Source organism: Microtus oregoni, unplaced genomic scaffold (assembly GCF_018167655.1).
Source record: "Microtus oregoni isolate MIOR12 unplaced genomic scaffold, Mior012 000054F_ref0000373, whole genome shotgun sequence".
Taxonomy (NCBI): Eukaryota; Metazoa; Chordata; class Mammalia; order Rodentia; family Cricetidae; genus Microtus; species Microtus oregoni.
Window position 1 is genome coordinate 4,988,499 of NW_024543830.1, and position 13,106 is coordinate 5,001,604.

Genomic DNA, 13,106 nt, shown 5'->3' on the forward strand with positions numbered 1-13,106 from the left:
GTGACTGCTTCTGCACCTGGCGACCCATCTCTGGCTGCCCTTCCAAGTGAACATCTGCTTTTAGATCAACCCTCTGCTTGGGATAGTAGCCATGGGACCAAATTCCACTGGTGACTGCAACAGAATATGCAGTAGAAAGTGGAGCTGCTCCAGCCGGGCCCAGATCAGTGTCTCGTGAGGGTTTCATCTCTTGGTCCCCTGTGCTCCAGAAAACACCAGAAACGGGGGCAGCCTAGTTCACGAATCACAGTCATTTCCCTAGCCCATGTCTCTACAACATAAAATGTTATCATCCAACATCAACAGAGTAGATTGGATTAGGTCACTTCTGAAACTCACGGTTCGACTGCTCCCTCCACCTGTAAAGACGACTATGACGTATCTCATAGGTCCTCTTAAAAACCAAAGGAAAGCGCACACAGAGGAGACCGGCACCATGGATTCCCCAAAGTTCACGTTCCTTTTTGTTGTTTGGGCTCCTGTGTTGGTGAGCGGGCGGACTACAGCTGCGGACGAAAGCAGCTCCTCAGAAACTCTTGTCAGAGAGAGCAGCATTCACCGCCAACAGAGTGTGAAACAGCAGCAAAGTCTAATTTGTTCAGGTCTGACTGCAGGGAGCCCTGCACCTGCTGCTTGTGGCTCAGCTTCTCTCACCTCAGAACACAGACACGCATGCATGCGCACGTGCGTGCATGCACACACATACACGCACACGCCCAGTCACTGATCTCCAAGTGCTTTACAACTCAAAAGAAATACACACACCAGAACAAAACCAACTGTACAGGAATAGAAGAGCGAGCACCAAGTGTACCTTGCAGGATACACACCACACCAATGTGCCAGGCTCGCATGGTGGGAAGTAGACTCTGCACAGATTGGTACAGTACAGAAGTGACCAGGGGCAGGCTGGAGAGGAGGGTCGTCAGAAGGGACCACACAATCTTGTGGCTAGTCAAAAGACAGGATGTGTAGGTGCAATGGTATTTTACCCCAGGAAGATCTGGGGGCAGGGCTTAAAACTTATTTAAATAACAAAAGATATAACTTGGCCTTCCTAATTGAGCTACACCATTTTGCTGGCTCTCATCCAGGACCCTAGCAAGGGCCAGTTCTTGCTCTCGTGGGGAAGGTCAGCTGTGAGGTCAGCGCTGCTCTTCTGCTCTGACTGTATTTCCTAGGAACACTCGTTGACAGCAAGGTGTGCTCCTTCCTCTTTCCCCATCCCTACGGGGCTAATTCCAATACGAGGATCTGGTCACAGGGCAACCAATGTATCAGACCTGACACCAAAGGAACAGGAATCCAAAGGCACGACAAAGCGGTTCAGTTTTGTAAGAAACAATATATTTATTTTCTGACACCACAGCTCTGGCAAGTGGTTTTGTACCAAATTTAATGAAGATTACACAGAACGTTTCACGCATGGGAACAGGGAGGAAGGGGAAAGAACACAAAATTCAAAACAAAAACAAAATCCTGGATAGCTTTTAGCATTGGTTCCATTCCCACATTAATAAAATTCACTTGGGAATTCCTAAGAAAAGGAGAACAAGAAACAAGGTGGCAAGGAAGAGCACAGCCGGGAAGGGAGGGGCCAGAGGGCAGGGGAGGCAGAGGCCAGGCCTCCCTAGAGTGTCCCCCAGAGAACCCGGGTATTGCAGCTGCCAAGGGGAAGTGGAGAGAGGGGGAAGCTGAGGGTCACCAGCGGGGTCACAGGGAAGGAAACACACTTAACCAAGGAACTGGAGGAAGAGAGGAAGGGAGAGAACCGTGAGGTGGGTTTGTACACCGGGAGAGACAGGCTGCGCTGGAGCGCAGGGGACTGGAAAACAAATGTCCCAAGTGTCAGTATTTTTAAAAAGAAAATTTCCCCCCTCCCCCCACCCCTGCTGAACTTAGCTCCTTTTTTTGTGCTTTTCATTAATACTCTGCTCTGAGGTCGTAGTTTGGTTTTTCTATACACTGGAGTTGAAAGAAAATAGTCCAAGGTCTGAAGATGGATTCTCCATCTAAAGTAAACAACCCAGCACTCCTGTTCTCCTCTTGCCCCAAAGACTAAAGTCTCTGCTAAAATCCCTTTTACAATATAGTACAGTACACACACACACACACACACGCACGCACGCACTCACACACACAAAATAAAGCCCAAATCAAAAGTCAAAACAGAAAAGAATCCTGGGAGAAGCCAGTCCAAAGGACGTAAACACGCAAGAATGGTGCAACACATGACTGATGGCGACTCTCAAAGCACGGTTACGATTCCCCAAAGGAGGTGCCATCACGGGATCCCCAAGTCCACAAAAATAATTTTTAAAAAATAAATCTTAAAAAAAACACACCTGTTGGTTAAATGAATATTTTGTTTTCCGGTAAATCCATACATTCTCGGTTCCCTCTTCCCCCAAAGCAGCCCCCGGTCGCTCTTTTCCTATTGCGTGACCAACAGTGAGGACTCCTGGAACTCCATCAGGGCAGCTCACAGGACCTGGAATCTCCTCGACAAGGATGGGCACATCCAAGTGTAGCAGCTTAAAACATCATGTTTCCTGGGTTGCCAGGTCCTTGGCTAAATCCACCCATGCCCACATCAGCAGCCATGCCCCGGGGCCTCATCTGCGGCGGGATCATGATGTTCTGTTGGGGTCCCATCATGCCCTGCATGGACATCATCACGCCTGGAGAGCCCACAGGCCCTGGGTGGGTATAGAGCCCAGCAGGCCCCCGATCCTTGCCAGGAATCATGCCCACAGCAGCAGCTGGATTGGTCATCAGGGTGGCTTGGCCGGGCATTGCGGATTGTGCTGGTGACATCATCCGGTGATGAGGTCCCATCATGCCTTGCTGGAGAAAGGCTGGTGGTCTCATTGGATTGTGGCCTGGCATGGATGGAGATGAACCAAGAGGAATGTCTGGAGTTCCTACTGGCCCCGGGCCTCCCATGCCAGGTAATGCTAGTCCCATTCTAGGGGCTTGATCGCTCATCATCCCCTGCATGTGAGAAAATCCAGGTCCAGGACCCTGTGGCTGTTTGCGGCCTGGGACTTCCCCTCGAGGGAAGTACTGCAGTGTCTGGCTGGGCTTCTCTGAAGGGATAATGCGGGAGAGATCGAACTCAGGTATTCCGGTGGCTCCAGGTCGGATTACCTCTTGCAGATCTGGGTCTGTAAACACGGAAGGCATGCTGTTCCCCAGGACAGTGAAGGAGTCAGGAGCCCCTGGGCCTCCAGGCTTGCAAAGTGCTGCATCTGCTGTACTTTGGGGCAGGTTGCTGGGGCGACCAAGCGGGCCTTCTCCTGGGAATCCTATTCCTCCTGGGAAGTTGCCTTGTCCCCCAGCGGGGCCATTGTGAGGGAATGGAACCTGCTGAGGAGGAGACTGTACTGGAGGGAAGCCCTGGGGGAAGCCCATGCGTCCTTGAGGTACCATTGGAGGCTCCTGGGACCCATGTCCCATGATAGGATTGTGTGACATCAAGCCAGGCCCCATTGGTACCCCATGAGGAGGTATGCTGGGTCCCATGGCATTAGGAGAGGGCATCTGATTGGAGTGAGAGAGTGGCTGGGTCATTCCCATCGGGCTGAGGGTTGGCATCGGAACCACAGGGTTTGGACCTGAAATTCGAGGATTCTGTGTATTAATGCCCATTCCTAGAAAAATAAAGATATCAAAGGAATCAACTCAACTAAAAGCAACTCACAAAAATTCTAACAAATCACATTAACAAAAAAATTATTATGTGATATGTTCATTGTGCTGGGAAAATCCATAATCCCTGTCACCAAAAGTTGTAACACACTTGGAGGCACACAGACCAGCAACACTGGGAAACAGACAACACAGGATCGAGCCTTTTAACTGTATGACTAAAGACAGCACAGAAGACATTCTTTCTGAAAAGGTCTAAGTCAACTTTCAAATGAGCCTGGTCTTCTTCATTGGAGGCAGCTCATATAGGAGAAAACAATCGTCTGGGGGTGGGGAGGCTCATGTGCAGCCTGCTCTGGAGACAGGATCCATCAGTCTAGTCTCTTAAGTTCAAGTAGCACAAATATCAGGAAGGAAACCAAGCAGGTCTTTTTCTCAATCAGAATTTAGCATTATTCTGTATTGCCATAAAGAGGGCATTAAAGCCCCAGGCTATAAACCATTAAAGAAACAGTGACTTATAGCCAAGGAACACTGCAGCTGACTCGGGGATATGTATTTGTTCTCTAGGAATTATAACCAATAACGCTGCTGCTTGTGACAGTCACAGAGCATGTCCTAACCCGGTTAGTTAGGATCACTGATGAACAGACAGCGTGCCTAACAATCAGGATGAAATTGGAACCAGATACCCATGGCTGAGAAGCCACAGTTCCCTGCTGACCATCACCATTCCAGGTCATACCCTGGTAGCGGGGCTGGCAGGAGTGAGCACAGGAGGAAAGTGTACAGGACGCGAGGCAGGACCTGGGCTCTGAAGCTGCCCACCCAGAAGAGCAGCCCGGAAACTCAGAAATAAAAGACAGTGCAGTCAGTATATTAAAAAGAGGCTCTACAGTACTGCTTTAGGAGAGCCCAACCCAAAACGCACCCCAACACAAGATCAGATCACCATTACCGAACAGACCACACGGGCCGCTTTCCTTCTCACCAGCTCAGAACCACGCTGGCCCAGCGTCATCTGGGCAAGGCACTTCAGTTTACAGAAATTCAGAGTGCATTCTTCAATTTATTCAACTTCCATCTATGTAGGTGTTTACAAAGCTGCTGCTTTACCCAGGACCAGTTCCGCCGTGTCTTACCTGGCATATTATTCATTGACGGCAAGTTGGGCGAACGAGCTGGAGGGGAGTCGTCATCAGAGCTGGCCACAGTCTTGATGGCATCGTGGTATAACGGGGTAGAACTGGGCATCGCAAACTTGGACATTCGCGACATCATAATTGAGAGTGGGTTCTGGGAAAGGGTTGGCTCTGGAGGCATGGTGTAAGGTGTGCTAGAAGGAAGACTTCCTGGGATGTTCACAGAGGCAGGCTGGCTGGCTGTAGGAGGTGGGGGGCCACCTAACAGAACAAAGCAAAAGTAGGTGTGGGATTAGACACTTCCTGAACGGTGCTGGGTGCTGTGTCTATGGCCCAGAGAGGCTGAGAACAAGACAGGTGAACAGGGCAGGGAACTCAGTCTTCCAGTCAGGCTCTGTGCAGAGGGACACCACAGTGTGACGTAGAGGTGATGGATCAGCAGATGTGAAGACAAACACATCAGGAATGTGCTAGAAATATTAGTTAAGCTTGGGGAGAACACAGCTTACAGACAACGCACGACGATTGGTGTGAAACAAGCGGATCTCTTTCCCTGCCAATCGTGACTCAGGTACTTACACGCCAAGGAGAGAGGCTTGTACTCTACCCTCGGGTGCTAACCCCATCTCTCTGCACAAACTCCTGCTTAATTTCCACGACAAACACGTCTGAGGTGGCTGGCTGCTCCACCCCACTGCGCTAGTGAACTGCTACCCCACAGAGAGATGTTTTAGCTCTGCTAGGGTAAATCGCCTGCCTCATTCTGATTCTAGTGTTTCAAGTGGAGATGGCACTAACCTAGTAGTTAACACCCCAGGGCTACTTCACTGACCACCTCGGTCCCATTTGGGAAAATATCATCATCAGCCAGAGTCTCTCCTTGGAAGAAAACACTGTAGCAAACAGCAGCCGATGTGTGACGACAGCAGTCTACCAAGGAGGATCCTCCTAGGTCTTAGCGCAGGCCCCTCACCCTGGTTGGGCTTATATTCATTCTTTTGACTGGACAGTAACCCCTGAAATGAGTGGTTCCAGTATTTTAGGAAGCCACATTTAACCACTGCTGACATTCTATTTCACCATTATGTATTCATGCGCAAATGTAAATTACTCAGGGAACTAACTACACTTTCTGCCAGGAATTACTGACCATCATACACCTTGCAACAAATTTTGACAATACCATCAAGACCTGAGTTTTCTTAAAATACAAATTCTAGCAACCTTCAGCTACAACGGTGAGGATGTGAGCACACTCACCTGACTCTACACTTCCCAGCATGGCTGGGGAGGCCATGGTGAGGGGCGCTTTGTGGTTTGGAGGGATCCCAGGACTCTGGAGGGGAGGTTTGGGAGAGGAGGTCCATCCAGGCGATGGGGCAGGAAGTGATGGAGACTTGAGGTGAACAGGCGAAGCAGCAGCAGACCCCAAGACAGGAGGGGACTTAATGGAAGCAGCAGCAGCTGGGCCTGCCAGCATGCCTGCCAGCTGTGATGGAGTCTGAGGGGACTTGAGGTTCCCCGAGGGCGAGCCCAGCATCGGAGACTGGACTTGGTGCATTGTAGGAGACTTCAGGGGGTTAATGCCTGGGGAATGCACCTGGCTGCCTGCCACAGATATATCCAAAGGCTTCCGCCCCAGCCCACGCTGAACCGGAGGAGCTGTGTTGAGGCTAGTGGGGTTACTGGAAGGGTTGAGAGGTAGTGGTGGCATATGACTGAGCCGGCTGTTAGTCCTTTGGTCGGGCCCAATTGGTTCTCTGAGATTCCGCAAGCCACTGTTGCTGCCTGGACCCTGAGACATGGGAAGGAACGGCCTGGGACCCACACCATACTCCTGCTGAGGGTGCTCACCAAATGGCAGGGGTACCATTTTCTGCTGGGCAGGCAACATGTCTGAGCTACCAGGGCGTAACTTCATCATATCCTCAGGGCCTGCCCCAGCCTCTCTCATCTTCTGAGGTATCATCTGAGAGCTGGATCCCATGTTGACGTTTAGACTGACATCCCCCTTCATCCCCCCAGGAACCATCCCGAACTCAAGCTCCCGACCAGGGCCTATCTGTGGAGGCATTCCTTTGGGAAAGTCACCCCTGGATGGGCTCAGAGGACCCTCAACTGGTACTCGAGGGAAAATAGGGTTACTTCCCGGCTCCATGTGGCGCTGGGAGCCTGGGATCATCCTATTCATTTCCACGCCGGGCCTGACGCCCTCCATGCTCATCCCTGGGGGGAGAGCCAGCTGCTTCTCCGCCAGCTGCTGTTGAAACATCTCTTCAGACAAGCCTTGGGGGTTTGGGAACCGCTCTCCTCGGCCAGGACCACTGAAGACACCCTGGGCAGGAGGAAAACTTCGACCGTCTGGTATTTTTGGCACATCGTCTGGCCAACTGACTCCAGTAAGACCTGGTCTGGATGCCGGGTTGGGTACATTCGGTCCCTCCATCTCAGAATTTATCATTCCTGCAAACCCAGGAAGGCGCATCTGGCTCCCTGGCATGTTGGGGTGGGGAGCCATGCCCCTTGGGGGTAGAGAATGTGAAATGTTGATCCCATCAGGAAATGGCTCTGCCCCAGGTGCCCAGCCTTCACTCGGGGCCATCTGGTATGGAGGGGGAGGCCCTCGGACCACTCCTCGGGGCCCATGCTGATGGACCATCATGTCCTGGAGTGAGCACTGCTGGACAACCACCTGCTCCTGCTTTCTCCTCTTCTCTTCATAAAACTCCTGCTGCAGCTTCAGCCACGCTATCTGCTCAGGAGTCATATGGTCCAGGTGGTCGGGTCCGATGGGCCCAGGCTGGGAGTTCACAGAGGGTGGGACCATTTCATCTGGAGAAAAGGGCACATCTCTGTGTCCCTGAGGGACAAATGGAGCTCCCACATCTGTCCGGGGCCCAGGTCCCTTACCTAGGCTTTGGGATTGAGACATCATGGCCTGTATTGGCCCTTCTGGTTTTTTCTGAGGTCCATCTAAAACCCCAGTGTTTGGCTGGGGACCCCCTGTTTGTCCTGCTGTGAACTCTTTCTCATCGGGGAAGAGCATGCGCTGGATATCTCTCAGAGTCTGTAAGGAGCGTTCCCGGTGCTCCAGCTGCTCCTGAGACAGGCCGTCAGGGTTCTCGCCCAGTGTAGGGGGCTCGCCACTGGACACTGGTGGAGGTGGGGGGGCTTTGGGATCTGCTGAAGAGCTATTGCTCCCCTGGGAGACAGGGGTCACTGCTCGATTGTTGGGTGTCGAGTTTGGCCCAGTACCATCTGGGGGCAGTGGAGTGGAGCTGGCAGGACTGCCCACAGAAGGAATCAGTTTATTTTCTACCCCGGGACTGTCCCGGTCCAGGGGACGCGGGGCTGCAGCAGGCTTGGGTGCTGGTGCCTGAATGGGCGGAGTTGGCTGCAGTCTGGCACTCTGCGAAGAGTTCTGGTCCTGGTTGGTGGGAGCTGGCGGCTGCTGTGGCAGAGGTTTTGGATCATTCCGAAGGGCGGGTATCTGTGTGTTCTGAAGACAAAGAAGATGCTTTGTATTACATAATGGTGAACTGAGCAGAAGGGCAATTAAAGAAATAAGATATAAAAGTTGTGTCCCAGTAACATAAATCCATACTGATACTGCCTTTCATGGATAACCAATTTTTGGACATGAAGCACGTTTATTTTTTAATCCCCCCCCACCCCCCGCTTCTTAAACCTGATACTGAATAGCAGCACCCTCTTTCTCTTCCCAAAAATTAGGTTTCAATAACTTCATGCATGTGCTAGGCTCTGAGCATCTATTTTGAGGTGTCTGCAATGCTCTGACTTAGGGAAAGATTCGTTTTTTGGTATATGGGTGGTTATACCCAATACCTTTTCCTTTTTCCCTGGCCATTCAGACTTCTCACTATCAATCCAAAGGTCTGATATTTCTAACTGAAAGAGAAACTAAAAGTCACTTGTGGTTTTGCAGTCGGGAAGGCTGCTCCATGCCAAGGCTCCTTTGTAGAGTGACCACCAGCTTACTCCTCTATAGAGTGACCACCAGCTTACTCCTCTGTGGAGTGACCACCAGCTTACTCCTCTGTGGAGTGACCACCAGCTTACTCCTCTGTGGAGTGACCACCAGCTTACTCCTCTGTGGAGTGACCACCAGCTTACTCCTCTGTGGAGTGACCACCAGCTTACTTCCTCTCGAGTCTCCATGGACCTGCTGTCTCTGGTTTCTGCTTTCAGTTTGTGATCACTGATTCCATATTTGATAAGAGTTTGTATCTTGGCGTAGTAAGACAATCTGCAGGCAGGAAGTGTCTGTAGAGAAACCTGAGACTATCTAGCACACAGTGTCTCTGGATCTGTTTTTTCCAATCAACAAAGCTGTTCCATTTAACGGGCTGATGACTGCTTATCATTAAGGACGGCTGCTACACTACATCCAGACAAACGCGAGCTCACCGACAACATGGACACGGTGTTTGGAAGATGCCTTTTTGCTCTCAGTTGGACTGTTTGCCTGTGTAAATGTATACATGAATCTTCATGTCTATCTATACATATGAACAGTTTATGTTTCAAACATAAATGTATATTTACAAGTGTCTATGGTGTGTTTATTTGTGATATGAATGTGTATGTCTCTGAATGATCAAAAGCGTATTCCATGTCTGTAGAGGACACCTTTGCTTAGTTGCTATTTCAGGTTTGGTATTGCTGCCTGTTTTGATGAGTTTGCTACAGGTGGGTACTGATGTCATAAAGAAGTGGAGAGGAGACCACTGAGTCTTTACCAATCCCCTCCTCAACTCCTGTTCCACTGTCATTTTAGTCCCAGATAAAGTGGAGCAGACAGCTGTATTAGGAACTGTCATTAAGACAACTGCATGACAACATGCCCCGCGCACTCCAGGACCAGGGGTTTGTACCTGTCCTCCACCACTGAGTAGTGGAGGGGTTGGGGAGTGTGAAGCACCTTGTCCGACCTTAGGAAAGCCCAAGTGCTGCTGGACCCTGGAGATGGAGCCCTCTTTGATAAATAAACTAGAAAAGAAGCCACCTATTTTATCTTGAATTACAACTGATTGCTTATTGTCATTCAACCTTTTTTCTTGTCTAAGACTCATCTCAGGATTGGACTTTATGCTCTTTGAAAGCAGAAACTGTGTCTAGGACTTTAAATCTGATCCCAGGATCTGGTACAGTGCCTCTTCACAACAAATGGTTTTGATTCCACATGGAAATCTATATGGTTACAAGAAACACTGCATACTTTTTCTCTAGTGTAGTTTATACTGGGTACTTAAGATCTAGGTAAGGAACAGACTCAACTATAATTTTGAAAATATCAAGATATTAAAAAGCACTTGGATCACTGGTTAAGAGTACTTGTTGTTCTTGGAAAGAACCTGGGCTTGATTCCCAGCATCCACATGGAGGTTCTCCACCTCCTCGGGTACCAGGCAAGTATGTGGCACACAGATATACATGCAGGCAAAACACTCATACACACAAAATAATAAAATAAATTTTTTAAAAAAAGCACTCAACGGGTCTCGATCTGAAACAAATAAGAATCACCTGGAGAGTCACCATACTTCAATTACAGTGGCATTAGGCTGAGCTGTCACTTCCGACCATGTGATAAGATAAGCCTAAGATCCTACAGTTAAATACCCAAGATGCTGCTTGTGCCAGCAATTTAATTTATCCCCTTCTCAGGCATTGCAGAACCTTGATGCCATTATTCCAGTTCTAAATAACATACCAGGGGGGCTGTGCTTCTCTCTGTCTTGCTGTTGGAGATGTTCTGGATATGGAAAGAGACAATCGTTTCGACCTGGCCCTTCAGTACAGCCTCTGCAGCCCTGCAAAGACAGAGACAATGCACTAGCACTTGCTTCTGTTTTGTGAGTTGCGGTTCTACATGTGCCCACCCTGGACGGGGCTTCCAAGGTTCTGGATGGGGTATACAGAACCACTAGGAATGGTGAATGAGAAGACATCAAAGGGAACACACTTTATTATTTATGCTTATCATTTCTCATCAAATGTCTGAAGTCAGAAGATGACTACAAGCCAATTCCCGCAGAGGCATTGAAAAACAGCAACAACACACTAAAGATCTTCAATTCAATCCAATCCAGTTAGGCGTTTTACAGAAAACCCTCATTCAAACAGCAGCTAGGAAAGGCGAACATGGAATTCCACACATCTAGAGATGCAGAACTGTGAAGATCCACCCTGTGCCTTGTGAGAGGAGGGTGAAGTGTAGGTATTCCTGATAAGTAAACACTTCACTGCTTCATCCAACCACCTGAAACACACACGGCAAACTGTGCACAGTAGCTACTTTTGGTGAATTTAGAGATTGTTCTCCTTATATTTTCTCATTATTCTAGTATAGACATGTAGTGTTAGTGGTATTTTTTTTTTAAAAAAAAGAACATACAAATCACAGAAAAGTGCATATTGTGCACTCAACTCGTGTTTCACATATCCTCACACTCTCTCTCCCCCAACATAGCCAATGAAGCACTGTCCGCAGCTACCCCAGCCCAGGGCAGAAGAATAAGAGCTCTGGTTCCACAACACACAAGGCGTGCTCTACACTAAGACACAGCCACCGACTTACTTATTTGCCATCTCAGTAGAAAACACATACACCACTTTGGCTGGAGTCTTCTGAGCAGGTATGGGTTCTGGGGCAGTAGTTTGGCCATGAGGAGTGGAAGACCTGGGGGCTGTAGCAGTTGATGGGGTCATGGAGTGTGGTGTGTGCTGGGAGTCCTGGGACTTGATGTGGTCTGCAGAATTACATTCTAAAAGAATGAAAGACTCGCTGTCATAGAGAGAACAAACTGCCTGCCCCAGCCTTCCCACCAATAATTACAGAATCACACACAAATCCAGCTTGAAAACTTCAAGAACAAGTTCCTTGCTAAGTGGAAACATCTCTTCTACTCATATATCTCCAATACTTTTTCCCCTAAATGATTCACTCTATAGCAATCCTCCCATCTTCTCTTCTGTCTGTAGTGCACATATTAACACGTTAACACATGTCTGTAGTACATATGTTAGCATGTCTATAGTGCACATATTAGCATGTCTATAGTGTGCATGTAAGCACTTGTCTATAGTGCACATATTAGCATGTCTGTTGTGTGCACGTAAGCACATGTCTGTAGTGCACATATTAGCATGTCTAAAGCACATGTTAGCATGTCTGTGCTGCACATGTGAGCACTGTCTGTAGTACACATGTTAGCACATGTCTGTAGTACATATATTAGCACGTCTGTAGTATACATATATGTCTATAGTGCCCATATTAACATATGTCTGTTGTATACATATTAGCATGTCTGTGGTACACATATTAGCATGTCTGTATTATAAATATTAGCATATATCTGTAGTGCACATATTAGCATGTCTGTAATACACATATTAGCACAAGTTTACATCGCCCATATTAGTATATGTCTACAGTACACATACATGTCTACAGTGCACATATTGGCATGCTTATAGTGTATATATTAACATGTCTGTAGTAAACATTAACACATATTTGTAGTGCACATATTAGCATATGTCTATAATACAAATATTAGCATACCTGTAGTATACATATTAGCACATGTCTATAGTGCACATATCAGCATGTCTTTAGCACACATATTAGCACATGTCTATAGGGCACATGTTATCATGTCTGTGTTGCACATGTTATCATGTCTGTAGTACACATATTAGCATGTCTGTGGTACACATGTTAGCATGCCTGAAGTGCACGTTATCATATGTCTGTAGTATACATATTAGCGTATGTCTGTAGTGCACATATTAGCATGCCTGTCCCTCTTCCCAGGCAACCTTCCAGAAACTTCTTAGACATGACAGGATGCCCCTGTTAATCGAACTCATAGCCCCTTCTAGTATTCTGGCATTGATCATATTTTGTATTGGTGGTCTAATGATTGGTTTCTAGGTGCACCCAAACTCTTGAAGATGACAACTATTTGTCTTGCTGACTGTACCCCCAAGAGAGTGCTGGGGTTTGTAACAGAATTCCCAGGAACACTTCAGGAAGGGGAAGGAAGGGAAGGAGGCAGGGAGTAATTACTCAGCTTTTCCCTTTGACTTTGGGCTGGGGAAATCTCATTTTCACTTGTTAAATTGTAACTTCACATTCTGGCCTACTCCTAAGATCTTTTTTTTTTTTCTTTTAAGTTTTCCTGTAGGAAGAAAAAAGCCTTAAATGCCACACCAATACCGTTTCCTGGCTCATTACACTGTAGTGCCTGCCAAACCTCTACCACATCTGGTAGCCACCTCATT

At 48.3% G+C, this 13,106-nt stretch overlaps 1 protein-coding gene across 4 annotated transcripts in view; it reads right to left on the reverse strand.

The window, feature by feature from the left end:
- Positions 1 to 1,333: 1,333 nt before the first annotated feature.
- Bcl9 (BCL9 transcription coactivator) overlaps positions 1,334 to 13,106 on the reverse strand; it is an 86,883-nt gene continuing 75,110 nt past the window's right edge. For 3 of the 4 annotated variants that reach the window (XM_041638149.1, XM_041638150.1, XM_041638148.1), the window contains exons 6-10: positions 11,395 to 11,581; positions 10,528 to 10,627; positions 6,054 to 8,292; positions 4,794 to 5,054; positions 1,334 to 3,653 (exon numbers count right to left, since the gene is read on the reverse strand). In XM_041638149.1, coding sequence (XP_041494083.1) covers positions 2,536 to 3,653; positions 4,794 to 5,054; positions 6,054 to 8,292; positions 10,528 to 10,627; positions 11,395 to 11,581 — 3,905 coding nt within the window. In that variant the 3' untranslated portion in view covers positions 1,334 to 2,535. The remainder of the gene's footprint in view (positions 3,654 to 4,793; positions 5,055 to 6,053; positions 8,293 to 10,527; positions 10,628 to 11,394; positions 11,582 to 13,106) is intronic. The other variant, XM_041638152.1, reaches the window with a different exon arrangement.